The sequence below is a fragment of the Neolamprologus multifasciatus genome, chromosome 13 (genome assembly GCF_963576455.1).
Source record: "Neolamprologus multifasciatus chromosome 13, fNeoMul1.2, whole genome shotgun sequence".
Classification (NCBI taxonomy): Eukaryota; Metazoa; Chordata; class Actinopteri; order Cichliformes; family Cichlidae; genus Neolamprologus; species Neolamprologus multifasciatus.
Window position 1 is genome coordinate 4,839,944 of NC_140451.1, and position 24,999 is coordinate 4,864,942.

A 24,999-nucleotide genomic window follows, 5' to 3' on the forward strand; every position below is an offset into this window, starting at 1 on the left:
AAAAGATGTTTGGGGGGGGGTGTTTGGTTCCTAGTTGACTTACGCGACTTTCTGCTTGCGTGCAGTGTCTGGGTCTGAAGCGGTGTACTGGACCACAACTTCATCCACAGCAAGGTCTTCTGGTTTTACCACAAGCTTCTCCTTTGGATCAAATATTGGAGCTTCATTCACATCTCTCACATTCACCACCACTGTGGCAGTAGAAGTGACCACAGAAACACCAGGAGCAAAAGGAATCTCATTCTCCACTGAAATCAACAGAGTGTGCTTGCTGGCCGTCTCAAAGTCCAGCTCCTGGTCGGAAGGAAGGGAGAAAAAAACACATCATAAGGGTGTTGGCACAGATTTTTATTAAGTCCCAACAAATCACAGAAAATGTTTCCATCAACTAATCACTGATGATAAATATCTCCCAATATTATGAATGAATTCCTGATTTTCTTCCTACCTTTGCAGTAGAAAGGATTCCTTCTTGTTTGTTAGATCTTGTTTTTACTGTGAAAAGTCCATCAGGATCACCACTGATGATCTTGAAGATGGCGTTCCAGGCTGGAGTTTGTGGTTCATCTTCGTCTGTTACTATCATCTTTACCACCTCAACATCCTTTTTGTTTTCATCAACTGTCGGACTATACTGTGAGAAAATTAAGGATGGGTCAGAAATCATGGGAGTCAAAACAGATCTTGGTGTTCTGCCTGTTCTGTTTTTGCTGTGATGGGTCATCGGAGTCTGATAATAATAATGGATTTATATAGCGCAAAAGCGCTTTACAATTCCATTATTCATTCACTCTCACATTCACACACTGGTGGAAGCAAGCTACAGTTGCAGCCACAGCTGCCCTGGGGCAGACTGACAGAAGCGAGGCTGCCATATCGCGCCATCGGCCCCTCTGGCCCACACCAGCAGGTGGTAGGGTAAAGTGTCTTGCCCACGGACACAACGACCAGGACAGAGAGCCCGGGGATTCAACCGGCGACCTTCCGGTTACAGATGCGCTTCCCAACCTCCAGCGCAACGGTCGCCTAACCGCCAAATAACTTAAATTGTACATCAATAATTCATAATCTTATTGCAGACATATACTTCTTGCAAGAAACTGACTTGCACACTATGAAATCCAAAATCTTAAAGTACAAAGTTGGACAAGATATAATATCAAACATATAATAGTAAACAGCAAGGAGGTGAAAAAACATTAATTTGTAATACATCTCTCAGTGACCCAATGAGATTATCAGTTTATCCCTAAGTAATAAAATATTCATGCTAGTCAACATTTGTGGCCCCAGCAATGACAATCCATCTTTCTTCCACAACCTCTTTTCATTATTAACCAAATCACACATAATTATCAACTAAAACTTGGCACCTGGCCCAAAAATGTGAATTTTTAATATTTAAATACCAACTTACTTAAACTAGACATACAATTCAACTCCAGCCACTGAATATAGACCTTCTAATTACAAAAATAAATGGGTAAATACCTGTCAAATGGATTACAACACAAAAAGGAAAGTAGCCAGCAATAGTCTTCTGACCAAAACTCAACACAGCAAATCACAATCTAAAGACAAAGCAAACATGTTAGATGAACCCATTAACTTCATAAAGCACTCAGCAAAATAGCAAAAAACTAATTACTTAAGAGTGATGACAAATTCTCTATTTGTTAACAAGACTGATGTGTTTACTTTAAGAGTAACACAAGTTTTTAGCAATTTCAGGGCTCAGTCTGCTTCGTCTTTTGTCAGCCTTGATCACAGCTCTCAAACTTGGGATGTGGTTGGTTGACTTTTAGACTTTCTGGAATGTCATGTCATCAGGTTTATTCTAAACATTGTCAATCAAAGCTAGAAGCTTGCATAGTACTAGATGCAGCATTTAATTTATTTTAAATAAAAGAAAGATTTCTGTTGAAATTATTTTAAAAAAGAGAATAGCTTAGAGCTGAAAAATCTTGCTTGTTTTATTTTTCTGCTTGAAAGCAGTGGCTATTTTTTGACAGATTTTAATGAATTTACAGCACAGTCTTCTCTTTCTCTCTTCTGATATGATTGTCCATAATTTCAAAGTTGTTCTTTGGACATTGGCTGCTTTAATGCTTCAATGCCTTTGCATGAAGGGGAATATTTTTTCAAACTGTGTTCTAACTTTGCAATCATTCAAATTATAATGTATTAGACCAGGGTTAACTGGTGGATGTGTGGGTGTGAAACTCATATCAGCTGTCTGGATTAAGTTCTGTGGGGACTTTGTGGTGTCTTAAAATGTGCAAGTGGGGCACTCACAAAACAGGACACTAGAAGACAACCAGTAAAATGACGTCTCAAAAACTATGTGAATTACATAAATATTTGCTACTTGATTTTCAGGGGTTTTTTTTATCAGAGTTTTTTAATGGAATGATGATTTTATGGAATGATTCTGCCACTAATTACATTCACAGTAGTCACTCAGTGTGTCTTTAGGGATTCGCTAGCTTAGCTTACCTCATAGCCAACCCGCTAGCAGCATGGCCTCTTTACCTGTCCCTCGTGCACTTTCCTGCTCAGATGTTTAGTTATTCCTCGGCCTGCTATAGCAATAACAACACTTGTAATATGCTGTAAAAGGCTTCCACTTGTGCAGACTCCTGCTCGCACATCAATGTAAAGCGGCAGGAATGACAGTCAGCATTTCCAAGTCTGAGACCATGGTCCTCAGCCGGAAAAGGGTGGAGTGCCCACTTTGTGTCAGGGACAAGTTACTGTCCCAAGTGGAAGAGTTTAAGTTTTAATTTAAATTCTTGTTCACAAGTAAGAGGAGCAGGAGATCAACAAAGATTGGTGCTGCGTCTGCAGTGACACTGTACCAGTCCATCGTGATGAAAAGAGAGCTGAGTATAAAAGCGAAGCTCTCGATTTAATGGTCAATCTACATCCACACCCTCACCTATGGTCATGAGCTTTGGGTAGGCCCGAAAGAAGGAAATCACGGAAATGATCTTTCTCCGAAGGATGGCTCGACTCTGCCTCTTAGATATAGGGTGAGGAGTTCAGCCATCTGGAACGGGATCAGAGTAGAGCCGCTACTGCCCCACATCAAAAGGAGTCAGTTGAGTCAGTTCAGGCATCTGACAATGATGGTTCCTAGGTGCCTCCTGGGTGAGGTGTCCCAAGCATGTTGCAGCGCAGACCCATGACACGCTGGAGAAATTATATCTCTCTTCTTAGGCTGCTGCCCCCCCCCAACCCGGCCTTGGAAAAGTGGAGATGGATGTTCTGGGACATATGAAGCTAGAGACACCAGCAATCATAGTCAAGTGCCTTCCAGGGACTAGAAGAGGCGACACTGAGGGACATTTAAAACTGCTGGCTAAGGGTAAATGTAAATTCTGTAAAATTATAATTCACATCGACAGAATGTGTTTTTGCTTCAGCCACTGCCCGAGCCGCATTCCGCTTGGCCTGTCGATACCTATCAGCTGCCTCCGGAGTCCCACAGGCTAACCAAGCCCAATAGGACTCCTTCTTTAGCCTGGTGCCTCCCTTCACCTCTGGTGTCCACCATTTGGTTCAGGGGTTACCATCACGACAGACACCAACAACCTTGCGGTTTGCAGCTCAGTGTAGCAGCTTCGGCAATGGAGGTGCTGAACATGGTCCATTCGGACTCAGTGTCTGAATGGACCAGCTCTCTAAAAGATAAAGAGAGAGCTTAGCGTAAAAGCAAAGCACTCAATTTACCGGTCGACCTGCATCCCCACCCTCAACTATGGTCACAAGCTGTGGGTAGTGACCGGAAGAATGAGATTGCGGAGAGCCGCTGCTCCTCCACATCGAAAGAAGCCAGATGAGGTGGTTCGTGCATCTGACAAGGATGCCTCCTGGGTGAGGTGTTCCGGGCGTGTCCCACTCGGAGGAGGGACAGGACACGCTTGAGAGATTATACCTCTCAACTGGTTTGGGAACGCCTTGGTGTTCCCTGGACAAGCTGGAGGAGGTGGCCGGGGAGAGGGAGGTCTGGGCTTCTCTGCTTAGGCTGCGTCCCCCGCAACCCGGCCTCGGATAAGCAGAAGATGATGGATGGATGGATGGATGGACAACAGACTTTCAAGCTGGCTCTAGTTAAACCATTGCTTAAAAGATGGCCATGACCGACCACATGCTTAGAGAATAACTCAAGCAGCAGAAACCCAAGAAAGAGGAGCAAGAGTAGGAACCATTATGGAAGGAAAGGCCCCTGCAGAGTGGATGCAGTAGTTACAATTGTTTCAAAGAAAGTAATAAGCAATGCACTCAATTGCCATGGTCTGTATGCCCATTCACCATGCCATCTACCAAGATGAGGAAGATGAGGCAAGGATGGTCGCTTCAGTAAGACAATGATCCCAAACACAAAGCCAAGGAAAGACTCAGTTGGTAACAGTGAAAGATAATAAAGCTGCTAAAATGGCCCAGCCCTGAGACCTAATTCCACCTGAGCTTTGGCTCTTTCTATACATTTTCAGAATTCATAGAAGTGACCCACAGAAGCTTCAGGATTTGAAAACTGCTTGTGTGCATGCATGCGACTAGTTTCTCCATAAAGGAGGCATCTTGAATCCAAAATACTTTTGGATGGAGTATTAAATATCAGTAAGCATGTTCAATACTTTTTCCTTGTGTCATTTCTTATTTCACATGCGTCACTGCACATGCTGTGGACTTATTTTGTTAAATGGTGTGCATTAGCCAACATTAGTAAGGCAGTTAGATACAGACTGAATGTGTTCTGCTTTAACAGAGTGAAAAAGCAGCAGTTAAACAGGAAGTTTGCAGTTACGAGTACTTCGTACTTACAGATTTCTGAGTGAAGACTGGAGTGTTGTCATTGCTGTCCGTCACCACGAGGATGACTTTTGTTTGTCCGGATAACCCTTCTCCCGCCAGATCTGCTGCTTGTACTGTCAGAGTGTACTGTGGATATTTCTGTTAAGAGATGGGGACTGTTAAGGTAGATCAGCTCATCAACAGGAAGGAACACTGACATCAGTTTACAAACCTCTGTAACACACAGCTTTCAAACTGACTAAAACCCTTCACCTACGAAGGCCCGGCATTCTGCTGAAAAGCTGAAGATAAACTCATAGAATATTTTGCTTATGACAAATACATGCAAGCCTGATGCCATTATCTGATATTAGCCTTGGTCAAACTTTTTAAATATAGTGTATTATTGACCAAGCAGTGGTGAAACTGTGACAAGCATGACACAAACTAGAAATGGAGACCATTAGACTCTAAAGTAAAAGTTAAGCTTCAAGAACAGTGTTTGTTTTCAGCAGTAAATTCAGGTTTTACTTCAAAGGTAAATATTATCATTATCCAAGAAATCACCAGCAGTGTTTTTGGTGCAGTGCCCTCTTTGGGATTGATTTCTAGCAGTGATAGGCAGACTACTGATCCTGATTCATAAAAATGCTTTTTTCAGTACTTAGGCGTAAAAGGACACTTGTATGTTAAATGTGGTTTAACAAATCTTACCTCTCTGTCTAGTCCTTTACCAGTGACTCTGATGCTTCCAGTAACTGGGTTGATTTCAAACATGTTGTTAGTGGGCAGTGGTGGGTCCTGGTTCATAATACGATAGCGGAGATCTGAGTTGTCACTATTTGGCTCATCGTCATCTTTGGCCTCAACCCTAACCACCTCAGTCCCTGGAGTGGAGGAATTCAGAAAAAGGAAATAAAGAGCAGAAGTTTTAGAAGGTCTTCACACTGCTTCATTTAAGTATTTATTAAATCAAAATAGAGTTAGCGTAAAAAGTCTAATTTCATTCCAACCCACATTGTAATTTTCTGAAGGTTCTGAAGGTTTCTGAATATCTTAAAATTCATTGCATTTAAACCTCTGCACTACATTGATTTCTATTGTTGAGAATTGTAGATAGTAGCAAAAATAAAGAAAACTGCAAATAAGTGCCAACAAGAAAACAAAATAATGTCAAAAATATGTTTAAACATACCAATGGCCGTGGCCTCAGCAACATTTGCTTTGTAGTCTGTCGTAAAATAAGGTTTGTTGTCGTTCTGGTCAATCACACGTACTATAATCTCCATAGGAGCCTCAGCTTTTCCTGCTCCATCAGCCACAGCATGTGCTAGAAACTACACAGGCAAAAGATTTCAACATGTTTGATTCAGAAAGTTTCAGATTCACCTTTAAATTAATTCATTTATCTCTACACCTTTAATCTACACACAATACAAACAAAGCAAAGATTTTAGTGTCTTGTTGTGACTTTTGTTGTGATTCGGTGCTATATAAATAAACCTGAAATGAATTCCTGTAAAACTTTAGATATAAGAGTGAAAAGACTTATAAATGATCAAGTGACCAGTCAATATGTTATTGTTACTTGATTGCTTTGTTTCTGTCTCTCAAAAGGATGATTGTACATTTGTTTTTGAAACAACCAAAGAGATCTGCAATTTTCTGCTGAAAATGTTTGACATAACTAGTAATATGTAAAGAGTCTCAATACATCTATAAAACGAATATTTCAGAACGATACCTGTCATCACTTCAATGGTATTTTATTTATATAGTGTCAAATCACAGCAGCAGTTTCCCCTAGATGCTTTAAATTTATATATAAAACCCAAAACCCAAAAAATCAGATGACCCCCTATGAGCAAGAGCTTTGGCAACAGTGGGAAAACTCCCTTTTAACAGGTAGAAACCTCCCGCAGAACCAGGGTCAGGGAGGGGCGGCCATCTGCCGCTACTGGTTGGGGTGAAGGAAGGGAGACAAAACAAAAGACACGCTGACATGAAAGCTAGAGATTAATAATAACTAATAATTGAATGCAGAGCAGTGTATAAACACAGTGAGTGAAAAAAGTTCTAAGTTCTCAGCCTAATCTTAAAAGTAGAGAGGGTGTCTATCTCTCAAATCCAAACTGGAAGCTGGTTCCACAGAAGAAAGAGTATTTAAATATTCTAAGAACCACAAGTAAGCCCGCAGTCTGAGAGCACTTAATTGGAGTGATACGGTACTTTAAGGTCATTAAGATAAGATGGGGCCTGATTCTTTTATGTGATGTACAAAGAACGTCAAAAACAAACTATTTTAACAGAACTTATAACATAAAATGTTTATAAAAAAGCTTTCCAAAGGGACTCCACATGAAAGGATAATCAGAATAAAAGCTTTCATCATCAAGTGTGATGAAAGTGTGTATCTTTTGATGATCATCAAAAGATACACACTTTGGAAAACATTTGGACAAAGTGGGGATGCTTACTATATATTCGGCTGTTTCCTCTCTGTCGAGTGGTTGTGTTACATACAGATTTCCAGTCTCTCTGTCCATTTTGAAACGACCAACAGGAGGCAGATTAGCTCCTGGACCAGTGATGCTGTAAAAGAGCTTCCTTGTTTTATCTTCATTAGAGCGGATCTGGAAAAAAAACACACAGGACTGAGTTAGATCACTCTCACTGTCTATGGTAAAGGTTATGCAACAATACAGAAGCTGTGCAAGTTCATCTTCAAAAATATCAAGAGATTCTTGGTTATCCTGATACACAGATCAGAATGATTCAGTCATCTTGTGATCTCAAATCAATAAGATTGCTAGATTCTCTAAGCGGATCTGGAAAAAACACACCACATTGACTTAAATCACTCTCAGTGATGAGGATAACAGTTCTGGGATAGCTGTTGCTCAGGATGTCAAGCAGGTAATTTACTGATCATAAGGTTGGTGGTTCAATCCCTATCTACTTCACTCTGCTTTTCAAATATCCTTGAGCAAGATATGATTTGCTTTACAATGTTTGTGAATGTTAGAAAGCACTTTCATAGAAAAAGCATGGGGAAAAGTTCTTGTATGAATAGGACAAGTTGTATAAAGCACTCTGAGTGCTCAGAAAGAAAATGAAGAAGTAAATTTATTTTATTTATACAACAGCAAAGAGGCTATGCACATTAATATTCAACAGAATCCTGGTTATCCTGATATCAAACATAAGAGAGCAGAGAAAGACAGCACAGTAGTGGATGTCGTAAGATAAATTAACCAATATACAGTATATAGCGTGAAACACAACTCTGTAGTTTTCTTAGAATAATTATGTTATTCCAACAATTTCCAACACACAGTATGGAAAAGACAGTAATAAAACAAGTGTCAATGTATTAACTGACAACATCTTGCTCTCATTACTGCACATAAACTTTAGATCTTTCCCTAAAGCAATAACTTTTCATTCTCTTTCATAGATATTTTATTTATCTAAAATTAACAAAGTTAGCTCATAACTAAGAGGCATCCAAAAAACCTGGAAATTCTGGAGATTTAATAGTGACAACTAAAAATGGGAAAAACACGTGCTCACTGCAGAGGAACAACAGAGAAATCCTGTCCACAAATAATGTCACCAAAAGTCATTCAGTTCCCCTTACCTGAGCTACTTTTAGGGGATAGGTTCCTCTCTGATTCTCAGGAACATTGAGAGGAGGAATAACCCAGTCTCTCTTCCTCCTCCTCAGTCCTCCAATAGACTTGGGGAATTGAAGAACATGCGCTTGTGGATCAGTGGCATTCTGGGAAAACATGCAGACATATTGTTAGCAAAAGCATGAACAGAAGAAGACTCAGAAATTGCAATGAGGACCACAGATCTTATAATATATCTCAGAATCTGACTGTGTATAGTCTACACCATTTTTAACCTAAGACAGCTGATTCATAGATTAAAAATTGAACAAAATATTAGAAAAATTGGAAGCTGTTCCTCAGAAGAGGGACTTGAAAGCTGAAGGCTCTGCCTCCTATTATACTTTTAATACTCTAGGAACCACAAGTAAGCCCAGAGTCTGACAGCGAAATGCTCTAATGGGGTGGTACGGTACTTTAAGGTCATTAAGATAAGATGGGGACTGATTATTCAAGACCTTGTATTTGAGGAGCAGAATTTTAAATTTGAGGTTTTGCTTGAGGTGTTAGTGTGTTCAGTCCTGTCACACATTTACAAAGACATCATCCCAGCCCCACAAAACTCAGTAGAAACAGCTGATAAGAGTTTTACACCCATGTACATCCATCAAGTCAACACTTGCAGCTTAAGGTTAAGCTGCAAGGTTAAAATTAAGCTTGAAAAAACATTCCCTTCTCAGGTACCAAGGACCAGTTTGGCTACTTTTTAAATAATTTTCAATGTCCGAAAAATCACTTTGAAAGACTTTCATGAAGCTGGGAGAACACTTCAAAAAAAAAATTACATAAGGTAAAAGTCTGGCCTCTCATGCAAAATAAAGGGATGATTTCCAGAAACAACCTTCACATCTGAATGGAATGGATTGTGACAAAAAATTGGCCCTAGCATTAAAAGTTACACTTTAGCTGTTAGCAGTGGCTCATGGATAAAGTAGCCATTCATTTCACTTTTCTTACCACATTAATCTAATCTTCCACCCCTTTTCCTCACTCCTCCACAGCTGGTGCTAGCAGCATCATCCTGTGACTGTGAGGCCCAGTTACTAGTTGCTGGTACTACTTATGTTCTTTTTATTGTTTTCTCTCAGCTTTTCAGCTCCACCTGTTTGCCAATTCTTCCACACTAAACTTGCACAGCGAAGGCCGTGTCAGGTGGAATGATTGAATGGGATGCTGTCAGTGTGCAGTGGTCCTTTAAAATGGCCACTGGCCCAAAAGTGTATCGGCTTACCAGGAAAATGTCAAGTGTGGCAGATTATCAGTCCTGCCCTGTCTGTAAATGTGTAGTTTTGAAAAAAATATAAGTAGATTTGAACTTTTCCTTCATGCCCCATTAAACAGTGTCTATAAAACATCAAACAGTCCCGTATGAAACAGTGTCTACCTCTGTGTGGTCAGCAGACTTCACTTCAGTACTGTGATGCTGATGACTGTATTCTATGTGGTCTCCATTGTGGTGCTTTCCACATTGATGACCATGATGGTGTCCATGGTGATGCTCATAATGAACTACCCTGACTGGAACTGTTATTTTCTGACCTTGAGAGTCCCATGAGTGGATGAAGAAGTTCTGGTGTCCATTATAAAGAACAACTTCTCTGTTTACCTGGAAAGTAAAAAAACAAAAGTTTTATTAGTGCATCCACTACACTTCAATTCATTAGAAATGAGTTTCTACATTTCATTAGAACAATTCTACAAACTTTTCTGTGATTTTTACAGTAATTCCAACTTTGCCGTCAAGTTAACTCACCATTAATACACCATCTGCCTTTACACCAAAGCGATTGTCATCAGTGCCGAAAAGAAATATTGTGCGGTTTGTGCAGTCAGTGAAGCCCACTGAGAAAGGATAGAAAAAAGTGAATCATTATAAATGTGGAACATGTAATGAAATAACTGGCAAGTCTATATCACCTTGCTGCATATGTCCTGCTGGTAGTGTTGCTGTATTTTGTAGTATTTTCCAACAGACTACCCACCACAGAGAATTAAGTATATAAGACAAACCACAGATCTCAAATAACAGCTAAACCATTTAAATTTACTATCATGAAGTAATAAATTAGAAGTGATCAATGATATCTATGATATTTCTATGTTTTGAAATAGTAACATTTAATACAAATGATTTATCTTTTGTATTATCCTAAATCTGCAATATTATGTTACTAAAGCCTAAAAATATATTATAATAAAACAATAAAGTCTAGTAAACCTGATGCCTCTCTTTACACCCACCCCTCCACGGCACAGGTAGCACTGTGATAGAAAGCCACAGCTGCTGTCAAAGTGTGCAACTGAAACACTATGTGGGTCTTATCTGTTCATCTATAATCACATCCTACAGGTGTGATTATAGTACAATACTATAATGTAGATTTTTTCCTGTGTAAAACAAACAGTGGTGAATTGGGGGAGCTGAAAAGTAAACTCTTCTTCACAGCTTGTTAAGCAGGTGGTTTGACGAAGGAATCCTGCATTATTTTTCCCAGCAAAGATCAGTATGTCATTTACTGTAACAAGTACTGCGAGATAAACTCTTTTAGATACGAGAAAAACAGTTTCTTTCACTCCACCTGACATCACTGTCTCACTAACTGCTTGGCCTCTTTATTCTTTGTGTGTCTAAATGTAACGAAATGTTTACATGTAAGGGATTTAATTGTGTGAATGACAATGAATACCTGCATCTGTGAAATTAAATTGTTTGACATTATGTTGTATGTCGCACAAAACTTTTGATATGAATATAATTTCACAGTGTTGCTCTCCTCACCCCCCACCCCGTCATGGCAGATGCTTTCCTCTGAGCCTGGTTCTGTTTGATGTTACTTCCTTTTAAAGGGCAGTTTTTCATCCCCACTTGAATTGAAGTGCCAAAACTTATTCATAGTTTTCTGTCTCTCTGTTTTCACCTTAGTGACTTTTGTTGTGACTTGGCACTATATAAAGGCAACTAAAGGCAAATAAATCAAGGTAACAAGTGTATATCCATGTTAAAGCCTGCATAACTACAGTTAATTTGAAAAAGGCTACAGTCCACTTATGTTTTATATCCTCTTTCAGTTTTATGAAACCAACAAAGTTCTATTTCAGTGCTTCATAACATCTGAATAGCAAAGCCTGCTAAACAGGTTTGGGGACATTGCTCTGACCTGAGGTTAAAAGTATTTGTGAGCAGTGTGAGAGCTCAATCTGCATTCCAGAAACCTTACAACTCAGATGCAGTTGGATGCCACAACTAGTTAAGCTGGAAAAGCACCAAAAAACAGACGTGTTTTACTTCAAAGCAAGGTAGAGCTATTCATACATTGCAAGCAATACAGCATCATAGTTGTTGTTTTTTTTGTTTGTTTTTTGGGGGGTTGGGGGGGTTAATATGGGTGTCTGGACAGAGCCTTGTCAGTGCCTTACATATGCTTTATTTAGTGATCACAAACAACAGTTTGTGGCAGAACAGATTAAAAATTATAGTATTGTTACCTTCATTGCTGCCATCTTGGATTGATAACAATTAAATGGAGGATGCTGCTAATTTCCAAGATGGAAATTGGAGATGTGCTCCAGATGAAAATTCTGATTGGGAACTCGAATATTCTGACTTTAAACTTAATCTGGAACAAATGGTATGATGTTGTTTGGGTTTCAACCGAGAACAACGTAAGCAGCTAACCTGTTAAAGGCCATCTGGGCATGAGGAATCCTTTACAAAAGTTTTTTCATGTAGGGCTGTAACTCACGTCTAAATGCTCCCACAGGTTTGTATAAACAAATCCTCACATATCTATTATGATATTCTACTGGACGTTAAGAAACATCAACCATTTCATTCAGGTTATCAGTAAGACACTAGATTCCTGGGTTGTTCTTACCTCTGCCCAGTCTCATGCCCGGCCTCAGGTGTTCCCTGCACACTCTGAAAATCAACAGCTCTGACTCAAATCCAGGTACACATGTCGACCTCTCAGCTATTTCTAGTGATGAGACCTAGAAGAGGAGAAAGAGTATTTTGGTTGGACCTGTAATAATAAAGTGACTAATCCTAAGCAAGAGAAAATAAGATTAACTGAATAACACAAGACAATATGACAATAACTATAACCGGCATTTTAAACAACAATTAAAATACTTTTGTTGCATCGCATAATATGAATACTTTAAGACATGTGTATATGCCATTTTTCAGAGGAAACAACAATAAAAAAACAATAAAACTACAAAACAAAACGTCATCAATGGAATAATGGGAATCAACGTGGAGGGATATGGGGGAAAAAGCCTGCTATGCCTGTGAAATAGTGATGGGATTTCCGGCTCTTTTTAGAGATCCGGCTCTTTCGGTTCGGCTCACTAAAAAGAGCCGGCTCTTTCGGCTCCGAACCGGCTCTTCGGGTTGTTTTGTTGCTTTAATTAATTTATTATTAACAATAATATAAAATTATGCACAAAAGGAATTACTAACGTAAAAAAAAGTGGTTTTATTTATATATGTTTATATATAGATATATGCGGAGGCCCCTAGAGACAAAACAGTTTTTATGTGCTTCTGAGTTTTTACGTGCTTCGGAGTTTGTACGTGTTTTTACGTGTTTTGGAGTTTTTACGTGTTTTGGAGTTTGTATGTGCTTCTGGGTTTGTACGTGATTTGAATTTTGTATGTGCTTTGTCTGTAGGGGCCACCGTAAATATACTTTTATTTATTCACTCCACATAAAATGGAATAAATAAATCATATAACACAAAAATCAGCTATTCACATTTCAACTTTTAACTATTTAAATTTTCAGCTTTTTCCTTTTACAAATTTAAAGTGAAACAACACAAAACACTGCAAACCACAACACAATTAAATATAAATTAAAATATCAAAACAAAAAGAAGATGCATATTCTCTGTCATATGGACCTGCATGAATAAACTTTCTGAATCCTTTATCATCCACAACTGAAAATAGTTGTGGATGATTACTTTACCTTTCTAAAGTGACATTGTTGTCCCTGGCTCTCTTTCTCTCTCTCTCTCTCCCTCCGGCTCTGTTCCTGTGCTACTGAGTGTAACTACCGCCCCTCCCCCCTCTGCTCAGCATAAAGCACAAGGCTCGTGTGCGGAGCAGTGTTGCCAACTTAGCGACTTTGTCGCTATATTTAGCGAGTTTTCAGACCCCCTTAGCGACTTTTTTTTCCAAAAGGCGACTAGTGACAAATCTGGCGACTTTTTCTGGTCTTATTGGAGACTTATTTATGACGACTTTTTGACGTGAAAACTCGTATAGCTCTTACTCCCAACAAGCGGCGGTGCTGCCGTGGGCGCCTCACCCGTGCCAAAGCGCGGGGCGGAGGATAGTCTTCCCCCAGCTGCTATCAGGGCAGGAGATGTTCACACCTGTGCGTCCAAACGGCAAATGAATCGCGCATGAGCGAAGCCTCTGCTCCAGCACTGACGCAGTCAGTTCTTCCTTTACTGTTATGCTGTTTTGTGGATCAAGTTTAAAACTACTTATAAACACACACTCTCACACACAAAGTAACTCCACCAGAGTGCCAATTTCGGGTCACTTTTGCCGGTCCACGCCCGGATAAAGGAGCAGGGTTGGAATTGTGACATTACAAAACAATAATTGCTAAAAGAAATTTAATTTGTAGTTCTAAATAAATTCTAACTGCATTTAGGACGTTTTTTACTCACTTTATGTGTCTTCCACGATGTTATTTCTCTCTCCAACAACTTAGGTTACAATTACATTAGCATTAAAAAATTATGCAAATTAGGTGATGATGTCATCTGGCGACTTCTAGCGACTTTTAGGACAGCCAATAGCGAATTTCCTTACTAAGGAGTTGGCAACACTGGTGCAGAGTGAAGCAGAAAAAAAGTGCGAGAGAGAGGCTAAGAGAAAGAAAAAAACAAAACATGTGATGGATCGTGATAAGGAGCCGGCTGGCGTCGTTCACGTCAAAGACCCGGCTCTAAGAGCCATTTCGTTCGCAAATGACCCATCACTACTGTGAAACAGATTAATTAGTTTTTAAATCCTGCCCAAGTTTTTTCTGCCCATTCAAAGAGTATCAGCAAGTGCTATGACTAATAAAACTGTTCTTCTTACAATAAAAGGTTACTTGATGCATAAACACAACAAATGTGTCTGCCCCTCCGTGAGTCTGGATCTCCTGGAAGTTTCTTCCTGTTAAAAGGGAGCTTTTCCTTGCCACTGTCGCCAAGTCCTTGCTCCTAGGTGGTTCTTAGATTGCTGGGGATTTCTCTCTCTCTCTTTCTTTCTCTCTTTTCTGCTATTGTAGAACCTTACCCTCACAATATAAAACACCTTAAGGCGACTGTTGTTTGGTTGACTTGGTGCTTTCCACATGAAAATGAATCTAATTTTATTTAATTGCAGCAGGTAATGTAACATTAACCATATTTATTTTAAGTAACTTTAAAAAGAATGGAAAATGACAGAAATTAATTATAACAAAAGACGTCTCACCTGAAAAACGATGACTAAAGCGCCAAAAACCGCAAACCAAGCGGTCCCCATTTCTCCAAATCCCCTCTTTAATATTCCTGTTCTTCCTGTCGCACCGTAAGTGTAGCTTCAGTAAATGGGTGTGAGCTGGATGGAAGTTTAAGTACTTTCAGCAGATGATGTCAGGTTACAGGTGCGCAACACCCTGGTTCCGTCATGCGTGAAGAGACATAACATGGTAGTTTCTGTTTCTGTTCCTGAGTACTTCAGATACACAGCAGATAGTAGGAGCTGACAGCAGTAGCTCAGCAAGCCACATTCTGCAGATACTGACATTTCGACAATGTGTCGAGCGCAGATGTTTGGAAACGCAGTTCAAAGCACACAGGACACGTGACCACAAGTTTTGGTGCGCTTCTGTTCCTTATGCGACAATAGGATTCCATTTTATACTTAAAATCAGGCACGTGCAGAGCGGGGTGTGGCGGGAGGAGCTTGAGCACCCGCCCCTTTCCTGTTGGGTGCCCAAAGTGAGGCAATTTCTTTTTTTAAAATGTGCGTGTGCGTGTGGAGTCCTGTCTATACCCCTCAACAATAATATTTAACTATTAATCACAGTTTTGCTAAATAAAAGGACCTGGCTTGCATCAGTCACATACCGTGCCCCCTAGAGACAAAGCACATAAGCACAACTCCAAAACACTTAAAAATTCCAAAGCACATGCAAACTCCGGCTGTGTCCCAATTCAGGGTCTGCACGCTTGAAGTACGCGCTCTACTCGTAACCAAATTTCCCAGAGGAACCCACCCGAGGGATTAATAAAGTTTTATCTTATCTTATCTTATGTAAGGTAGTACGAGAAGTGCGGAAGTGCGAGGCTTGTGAAATGGGACGATCTAGCCTTCGTCGCGCTGTTCAGGTTGCCTAGCAACCATGATACTAACCGCGAGAAATGTTTCATATAGCATTGTGTGACATGAAGGAGAAAAATGTTTTGTTGGTCATTCGTTTTTGTCATGACATCACTTTGATTAGTTGAGTATCTGAGGCTGAGACCACAGGACTGTAAAACACGATTGTTGGGCTTCATTTCTGTACTGAACAGTCATTTCAAGATTAGTTAGTAAATAACAATTAGCTAATGTTGGTCATGAGACTAAAATCATCTCACTGTGGTAATGTAAATATAATATGGACAATATTATATGTATTGTCAGATTATTATGATATATAAATATATATTACAGGATATATTACAGCAGTGAGCTTGAACTCTGAGTCAAAGATTCAAGTTGCATTTATTTAAATATCCTATCACCTTAAATCTTTACTCAAAGACAAGTATCTTTGACAGTGTATATATAGATGTATTATATATAAGAGACAAATATTGTTCTTTTGATATGTTAGCATTACTAAATTTGGCTCAATGCTTACATATATGTGTAAAAACAAAATGTACGAGCTGTGAAAACTGTTTCTGATAGAATGAAGAATAGACTGATATATTAAATATTCTTTTATTGGGTGAGAAAATCACACCATGTCATAACTGCTTTAAGTCATACAGAATAGATATCAGAGCGTTAAACAGGCTGACTTCTGCTAAATGGGTCAAACTGGGCAGAAAGTAAACAAACACATAACATCCTTATAGAATATGATATAACACTATACACAGTGTTGGGGAGTAACGGAATACATGTACCGCCGTTACGTATTTAAAATACAAAATATGAGTAACTGTATTCCGTTACAGTTACCGTTTAAAAAGGTGGTATTTAGAATACAGTTACTTTGTTGAAATAAATGGATTACACGGCGGTACTTTCCTGTTTTATATTGTTGCGGGTCAGGCCTGTTTGGGTTTTGTTTGACAGCTACGTTCTGTTGTTCCAGGCGGCAGCGTTACGGTTGCCATGGTTACAGGGTGACGCTCTCTCTCTGCGTGTTTCCTGGGTGAGAGAGGCCTTTTTGTTGTTGTTGTTGTTTTTAAGTGTGGACAATAAAATAATAATTTAATGCAGACCTTCCCACCTTTCCATGCGCCCTAAAACAGCTGGGATAGGCTCAAGCAGATGGATGAATTGAACTGTAAACAACAAAGTCGTGTCTAAAATAATCTGAAGGTGAATTGACATCAGATCAGCAAAGAATGAAAGGAGCTTTTGTGTGGGTCAGTCTGCTTTCTCTGCAATCACCTGCAGTGAAGAGACACCGAGGTTAAAGGTTTTCTCTCACATAGAACTTTTTGTCACTGCTGTTTGTTGCACTGTGACTTCTGCAAGTCTAATGCACTTAGTGATGAACTAAAATTAGAGACCACACAAATCCTCTGTTGTATGAAGACAATTTTACAAAGAAGCTGAAACAACAAACAAAGCATTTAAAATAAAGTATCTAGAAGATTTCCTTTTTGCAAGGCATTGTAATAAAGACATCTATCGAACAGATCCCTAGGAAACAATAAAAAAAAACATGTATTCGTAACTCGTTGAGTAAAGGGTGATGTGGCACAGGAAGCTGCCTTGAATTTATACTGATCATTTTAGTAGTAGTACCAACAGTAGTACAAATGTTATAGAACAAAGCAAAACATCTTTGCTAATACAAAAAAAAACATTTTCAATGCGACTGACGAGCCTCAGGGTGTTTCAAGTGTGGCCGAGTAACCTAGAACAGATTCAAATGTGGGAACTGTGGCTCCACCACTCATTCACAAAACTAGCAGAAAACTAACAAAACATTGTTGTCTTTACCCTTCAGGTCAAAGGGATGTAAAAGAGATCTTAATGCATTCAAAACAGGGATTTCAAAACCAAGCTTCTGAGTATTACCTGGTAACTGCTAATGAGATTGCAGTTACAGCACAGTGCAGACAAAAACCAAAACAAAGCCACTAACATGTAGCTGAAAGTTGCTTTCACATATTAAATATGCAGCCATGCCATGTGGTGTGATTACAGCATATAATCATCTCCTCCTCAAGTTGGCCAGTTTCTTGAAACAGGGGCCTCACTCACTGAGGCACTCGTTGTCCTGTTCTCCACTGCAGTCTGCTGCCTTCAGGTTCTGAGGGATCACATAATTTTTAGACATTTTACAAAATATGCTTCAGTTATTGTACATAGCCTGGAATAAGAAACAACAGCTCAACTCCCAAAAAGCTCAGAGCACAAATTGTGCAGAAGAGACTGGTTTTAGTTAGAAGACTAACATCAGTATCATTTTAAACTCCACTAGCACCAAATTTGGCCAAGTGCCATAGCCTGCAATCAGATTAACTTGTGACACATCTGCACCTGGCTCTATCCCCACATTTTAATTCCTATTTTATGCACAATACATTTGTAATGTTTTCTGTTCTTGTGTCTTACTTAAAAAAAGGAAACTAAATGAAATGCCGTTGTGTTAGAAATGGGCGATATATCGAGTTTTTAAATATATATTATTAGGGATGCAACGATACCAATTTTTTCAAACCGATACGATACCGATACTTGGATCTGAGTACTTGCCGATACCGAGTACAAAAACCGATACTTCTACCACACACACACACAAATGCAATGAATTGGAAGACAGGTTTTATTTTATTCTCTGCCAATAATAAATAATATCTTAATAAAAATGACCACAAAAAAATTTCAAGTGAAAAATAAGCACTTCTGTTCTGAGACTTATTGCAGAGTCTCCACATTGTAATTTAACAAAATATCACTGAACTATTGGCACTGTCTTGAGCTTTCAGAATAATAAATAAACACTTCTGTTTGGAATAAAATAAATACAAATTAGGTTTGAGAATAAAATAAACTTTTAAATTATTGCAGAGTGTCCATATTATAAACAAACAAACAAAATAACGAAAGTATTTGGCATTGACGAACGAACTCCTCATCTGCCCGTGGATCATCAGTCCACTATGCCGTTAAACCAAGGACTGACATCGCACACACTGCTTGTCTTTACCTCTTCAGAAAGTTTTGGCACCATTATCTCCCTGATGTGTGGGCGGCTGGGAATTTCATATCGCAGCTCGAGTATGCTGAGAAGACGGTGCAATCCTATGTTTTCCACGACCGGCATTGGCTGGTCATCCAGAGCAATAAAAGAGTCAGAGCCTCTGTTATTTTAACTGCCTGTGGATTTTCTCTTGACATTTTTTATCGCTTTTCCAAAACCCGAGTTAAAGTTGGCTGTTCCGGTCCACACTGCTGACATTTTGTTTAGCCTAGCTACAGCAGCCTCCAGTTTCCCTTTTTTTTATCTGGAGCCGCCAGTCTCACTCGTCTAACCCTGTGCCTGTTTAGCACGGGATGTCCCCCTAGTGGCCAATCTAAAAACTACAACAAAAATGACAATCCACCCTCTGTTTAATGAAATAAGTTAGTATCGGTTCGTGGTATCGGTTAGCTTTTACGAGTTAACCGATACCACATTTTACAGTATCGGTCCCGATACCCGATACCAGTATCAGTATCGGTGCATCCCTATATATTATATTATATTATATATATAATGTATTTTTATATGAGATATGAGATGTGACAATATCGTTTATATATCAATATAGTCTATGGTCAGTAAAAAGAAAACATTTTGAGATGACTGTTTTAGTGATGGTAGCGGTAATCTGGTTAAAACGACTTTAACGCCATAAGTGCATTAACAAATTGCCGCGGATCGCCCCCCATGCGTGGGGCTGGACGGCATCAACGGCAACAACCTAACCAGGCTAACGCGTTGACGGGCTGCATGGCCTAAAATCCTTTCATTTTCTCAAAACTCGACAATGTGCCTTATGTATGAATTCTGGTTGTGTGTGCTGACCTCGAACCGATTTTATGTGGTACACGGCGGCACTCTGACAGCAATCTGTCAAAAAATGTTTTAGTACGACTTTGGTAAGCTGCGAAGTCGCACCGCTTGATGGATTGTTGGAGCATTATGGCTACTGTAGTCAGGAGCCTCGCGGAGTATTACATTGTGTGTGTATAAGGACCACAAATGGCACCTGTAATAGACATGGTTACAAAGGATTTCAAACTCCAGGCTATTAGTCTCGCAGTAGAACTTGGGAACAAAGCAGCTGCGAAGTCTGACTTTAAAAAAATATCGAGATATATATTGATATATATTGTATATCGCCATCCAGCTAAAGAATATTGAGATATGAATTTTGGGTCATATTGCCCAGTCCTACGTTGTGTATTTTCAGTCGGTAGGTCAAATAAAAACTTCTTTTTTTTCCATAACAAAGAAATATGTCTTGAAAATTTTTACACATTAATATTTGATTAGTGTTGTAACATCACATCCTGTTAGCGTAGTCTGCCCATGTCTTGTCTCGGAAACTTTGAGAATCATCTGAAATGATGGAGTAGTGAGTTTGCATATTACATTTGTGTAACTGTAGTCACCTGGGACAATCTTGTAGTGTTTGTTGGGAACACTTGGAGCCAAAAAAGATCGTTAATTGACCCACTGGCAAGAGGTGGTAAGTATATATATATGTTTGGGAGAGTTTCTGGTAAACGTATGTATAATGTATGAAGTTGCCTCAAATTCCCTCAGAGATGGAGAAAGATAAGAAGGAGAACAGGAGAGGTTAGATGTAAAAATAAGGAGTGCTCAGTGGGAACTGTTACATGTAGGTCATCGTAGTTTTAAATCAAATATTGGGTTTACACATGTGACATTATGTTTTTTTATATTGTGAAACCTTCTGCAAATCAAACTGAGGTAGACTAACAGTCTCTGTCTGCAACAGAAACCATATATATATATATATATATATATATATATATATATATATATATATATATATATATACATATACATATATATATATATATATATATATATATATATATATACAGTGGGTTGCAAAAGTACAGCCACAAACATGAATCAATTATATTGGACTTCCATGTGAAAGACCCATACAAAGTGTTGTACACGTGAGAAGTGGAACGAAACTCGTACATGATTCCAAACATTTTTTACAAATAAATAACTGAAAAGTGTGGTGTGCGTAATTATTCAGCCCCCTGAGTCAATACTTTGTAGAACCACCTTTTGCTGCAATTACAGCTGCCAGTCTTTTAGGGTCTGTCTCTACCAGCTTTGCACATCTAGAGACTGAAATCTTTGCCCATTCTTCTTTGCAAAACAGCTCCAGCTCAGTCAGATTAGATGGACAGCGTTTGTGAACAGCAGTTTTCAGATCTTGCCACAGATTCTCGATTGGATTTAGATCTGGACTGAAAAGGGGGTGTGCGTAATGTGAGCCATTCTAACACATGGATATGTTTTGTTTTAAACCATTCCATTGTTGCCCTGGCTTTATGTTTAGGGTCGTTGTCCTGCTGGAAGGTGAACCTCCGCCCCAGTCTCAAGTCTTTTGCAGACTCCAAGAGGTTTTCTTCCAAGATCGCCCTGTATTTGGCTCCATCCATCTTCCCATCAACTCTGACCAGCTTCCCTGTCCCTGCTGAAGAGAAGCACCCCCAGAGCATGATGTTGCCACCATCATATTTGACAGTGGGGATGGTGTGTTCAGATGATGTGCAGTGTTAGTTTTCCGCCACACGTAGCGTTTTGCATTTTGGCCAAAAAGTTCCATTTTGGTCTCATCTGACCAGAGCACCTTCTTCCACGTGTTTGCTGTGTCCCCCACATGGCTTGTGGCAAACTACAAACAGGACTTCTTATGGTTTTCTGTTAACAATGGCTTTCTTCTTGCCACTCTACCATAAAGGCCAACTTTGTGCAGAGCACGACTAATAGTTGCCCTATGGACAGATTCCTCCACCTGAGCTGCAGCTCATCCAGAGTCACCATGGGACTCTTGGCTGCATTTCTGATCAGCGCTCTCCTTGTTCAGCCTGTGAGTTTAGGTCAGGGGTCGGCAACCTGCAGCTCCGGAGCCGCATGCGGCTCTTTAGTCCTTTTAGTGCGGCTCCGCGTGGTTTGGGAAAATAAATTATTTTTTTAAGTAATTAGCTGAAGTGTATGTTATTTATGTTAGTTCTTTTTAAACTTGTAGTTCTAAATTGGAAGATTATTGTGATATTGAAATATAAATATAAAATTCTATTCTATTAGTTTTTGATGGCTCAAAATAAGCGTCACACTTGCGGAAGCCGATATACCCGTCGAAACGCCGTGCGAGACTTTCAACCCCAGGTAAGCCAATTATGGATCTTCGGATCCACATTATGTCAGCAGCCATTCTCCACCGTGAACTATGTTAAAAACAAACACCGCTCACGCCTCACAGATGACAGCTTACAGTCCTGCGTAAAGATGAAAGCCCCGATTTGCAGATGCTGTGCGCAGAGGTTCAGGAGCAGAAGGCCCATTGTAAACATACCACGGCAGACCCGACGATGTTTCCATCAACATGCTTTTCAGCATCTCTTTATTGACCACTTTTCACACATGGTTGCTGTACGCATACAGCCGGTGTTAAAGCTCACAGCCCGACACATACCAACACAACAGCATAGATGGCACAGACGTTAAGACGGCGAGGCGTGATTGCGGGTGCCGCTCAGGTGCGTCCGCCTCCACTGCAGCGGCGCTGCAGACCACGCCCCACCACACACATTAACCAGGTAAAATACATATTTAGGCAGAATTTTGCAAATATCTATTTTTCATTTTTCAGCAGCATAGTGCTTAAAAGGGAGTTTTTCCTTCCCACTGTCGCCAAAGTGCTTGCTCATAGGGGGTCATATGATTGTTGGGTTTTTTCTGTATCTATGAAGCGCCTTGAGGCGACTTTTGTTGTGATTTGGCGCTTTATAAATAAATTGAATTGAAAATTGAATTGGGAAATCTTTTTGTAGCCTAAGCCTGCTTTAAATTTCTCAATAACTTTATCCCTGACCTGTCTGGTGTGTTCTTTGGACTTCATGGTCTTGTTGCTCCCAATATTCTCTTAGACAACCTCTGAGGCCGTCACAGAGCAGCTGTGGAGCTGTTTTGCAAAGAAGAACGGGCAAGAATTTCAGTCTCTAGATGTGCAAAGCTGGTAGAGACATACCCTAAAAGACTGGCAGCAAAAGGTGGTAAGTATTGACTCAGGGGGCTGAATAATTACGCACACCCCACTTTTCAGTTATTTATTTGTAAAAAATGTTTGGAATCACGTATGATTTTCGTTCCACTTCTCACATGTACAACACTTTGTGTTGGTCTTTCAAGTGGAATTCCAATAAAATTGATTCATGTTTGTGGCTGTAATGTGACAAAATGTGGAAAAGTTCAAGGGGGCCGAATACTTTTGCAACCCACTGTATATATTTTTTTAATTTTCCTTCTTTTTCTTCAGATTCAAGCTGAGTATAAATAGAATGAAAAAATAAAGAAAAGTTTGTATTCCTGTTTAGTGATATTATTTTATTATTATGTTAGTATAGCACAAGTTTCACTTTGCTTTCCACAAAATTAGAAACGTCCTCCAAAGAACTACTTTTGACTTTCTTACTTTCAGTACATTTTTGAGCCTGTACCTTTTTTACTTTTACTTGAGTAAAGAAGTTGAATCAGTACTTCAACGTTTACTGGAGTATTTTTAACAGTAGTATTTGTACTTCTGCTTAAGTACAGAATGTCTGTACTTTTGCCAAATCTGCTTGTCAGCACCTGTCAGCTGCCTCGAGAGTCCCACAACCTCAGGCCAATTGTCCAGATCACGGTGGAGAACGCTCAGATCATAGTCCTGATATAAAGTGATTTAATTATTTATTTTTACACTGAATATTTTTTGCTGTACTTCTTTATCACACTCTTCATCCACTTACTGTATTAGGCCGGTTCTCTATTGCTTTTCTGTCACTAAAAGATAACACACTCCAATAAACTGTGACATTACCACTTCCAAGGTATTCCCGTCCTGAGATTTGTGTGTGCAGCTTTGATTACTGTAACTAAATGTGCAATCAGAACTGGTGTCCATTTACCTGATCATCCTCTCTACTTTGCTCTCTGTTATAGTAGAAGATGTTGTCTTTAGATGTTAGTTCCTTCTGCTCCTCTTTCCTCAGACTTACAAACAGCACAACCAGGACCAGCACTGAACACAGAGCACAAAGTTTAGCACACAACAACCAACCAAATCCACTTAGCTGGGAAAGAAAACAGAGGCTACAAGTTATAAATCCATTCACAACTCACTGAGCAGCAGAATGCCTCCAAGTACTCCCCGAATAATGGGCAGGTTGCTGCCACCTAAAGCACGCTGAGTACACATCAAATCTTCTCCCTTGCAGTCACACACTTCAGCTTTGATGATGTTGTCCTGCTCCAGGCCATGTTTGTCTCCCACTCTCAGTATAACACTGTACTCTCCACTGGGCAGATCAGTGGCTAAATTCAAGATGATGCCTGTTCCAAAAAAAAAAAAAAACAGCTTAAAGTCTTTTCTGGCAGTAATTACTCTCCTGACATGAGCACTAATCATTTTAATCTTAGTGATGAAAACTAAATCAGGTGTCATGTAAACTTTCATTTTTGGGAAAAGGCAATATTGATATTTAGAAATCAGATATTCGCAGGAAATAATCTCAACACAAGTGATGAAATATATTAAGTTTCTATTCTCAAAATATTTCACATTCTAGCCATGTGATTGGACAGCATCAGTTTATATAGTGTACATACTGATGTCGTTCATCCTAGCGGTCCAGTTGGTCTTTGACATGCCCTGTAAAGACACCGAGTAGGGAGCTCCAAATTCTGGTCCATCTTTATCTGTTACTGAGAGCAGCTGAGGAGCTGGATCCTTGTTGCACACCTGAGGAAACACAAAGTCTTTATTCTGATATTCTGTATCACATGACTGCACACATAGGGCTTGGTTAAACTTTTTAATTGATCGCATCTTGAAGTCGGTAGATTCAATAAATACACCCATCCTGCACCACTATTTGATGTGTTAGATGAAAACACCCGTTGAGCTGGTGGGAAATAAGACATACCATAATTTCACGCTGCTCAACGACAGGAGCATTGTCATTGACATCTTCCAGCTGAATGATCAGAGTACCAGT

The 24,999-nt window shown here is 39.6% G+C and overlaps 1 protein-coding gene across 3 annotated transcripts in view; it reads right to left on the minus strand.

Moving 5' to 3' along the window:
* The window catches only part of LOC146504894 (B-cadherin-like), a 74,422-nt gene that overhangs the window by 12,000 nt on the left and 37,423 nt on the right, over positions 1 to 24,999 (minus strand). For 2 of the 3 annotated variants that reach the window (XM_085182339.1, XM_085182340.1), the window contains exons 2-11: positions 12,347 to 12,461; positions 10,225 to 10,313; positions 9,856 to 10,077; positions 8,438 to 8,578; positions 7,275 to 7,430; positions 5,993 to 6,134; positions 5,512 to 5,684; positions 4,828 to 4,956; positions 449 to 634; positions 44 to 294 (exon numbers count right to left, since the gene is read on the minus strand). In XM_085182339.1, coding sequence (XP_085038465.1) covers positions 44 to 294; positions 449 to 634; positions 4,828 to 4,956; positions 5,512 to 5,684; positions 5,993 to 6,134; positions 7,275 to 7,430; positions 8,438 to 8,578; positions 9,856 to 10,077; positions 10,225 to 10,313; positions 12,347 to 12,461 — 1,604 coding nt within the window. Of the gene's footprint in view, positions 1 to 43; positions 295 to 448; positions 635 to 4,827; positions 4,957 to 5,511; positions 5,685 to 5,992; positions 6,135 to 7,274; positions 7,431 to 8,437; positions 8,579 to 9,855; positions 10,078 to 10,224; positions 10,314 to 12,346; positions 12,462 to 14,958; positions 15,305 to 24,999 lie in introns of those variants that run through there. The other variant, XM_085182341.1, reaches the window with a different exon arrangement.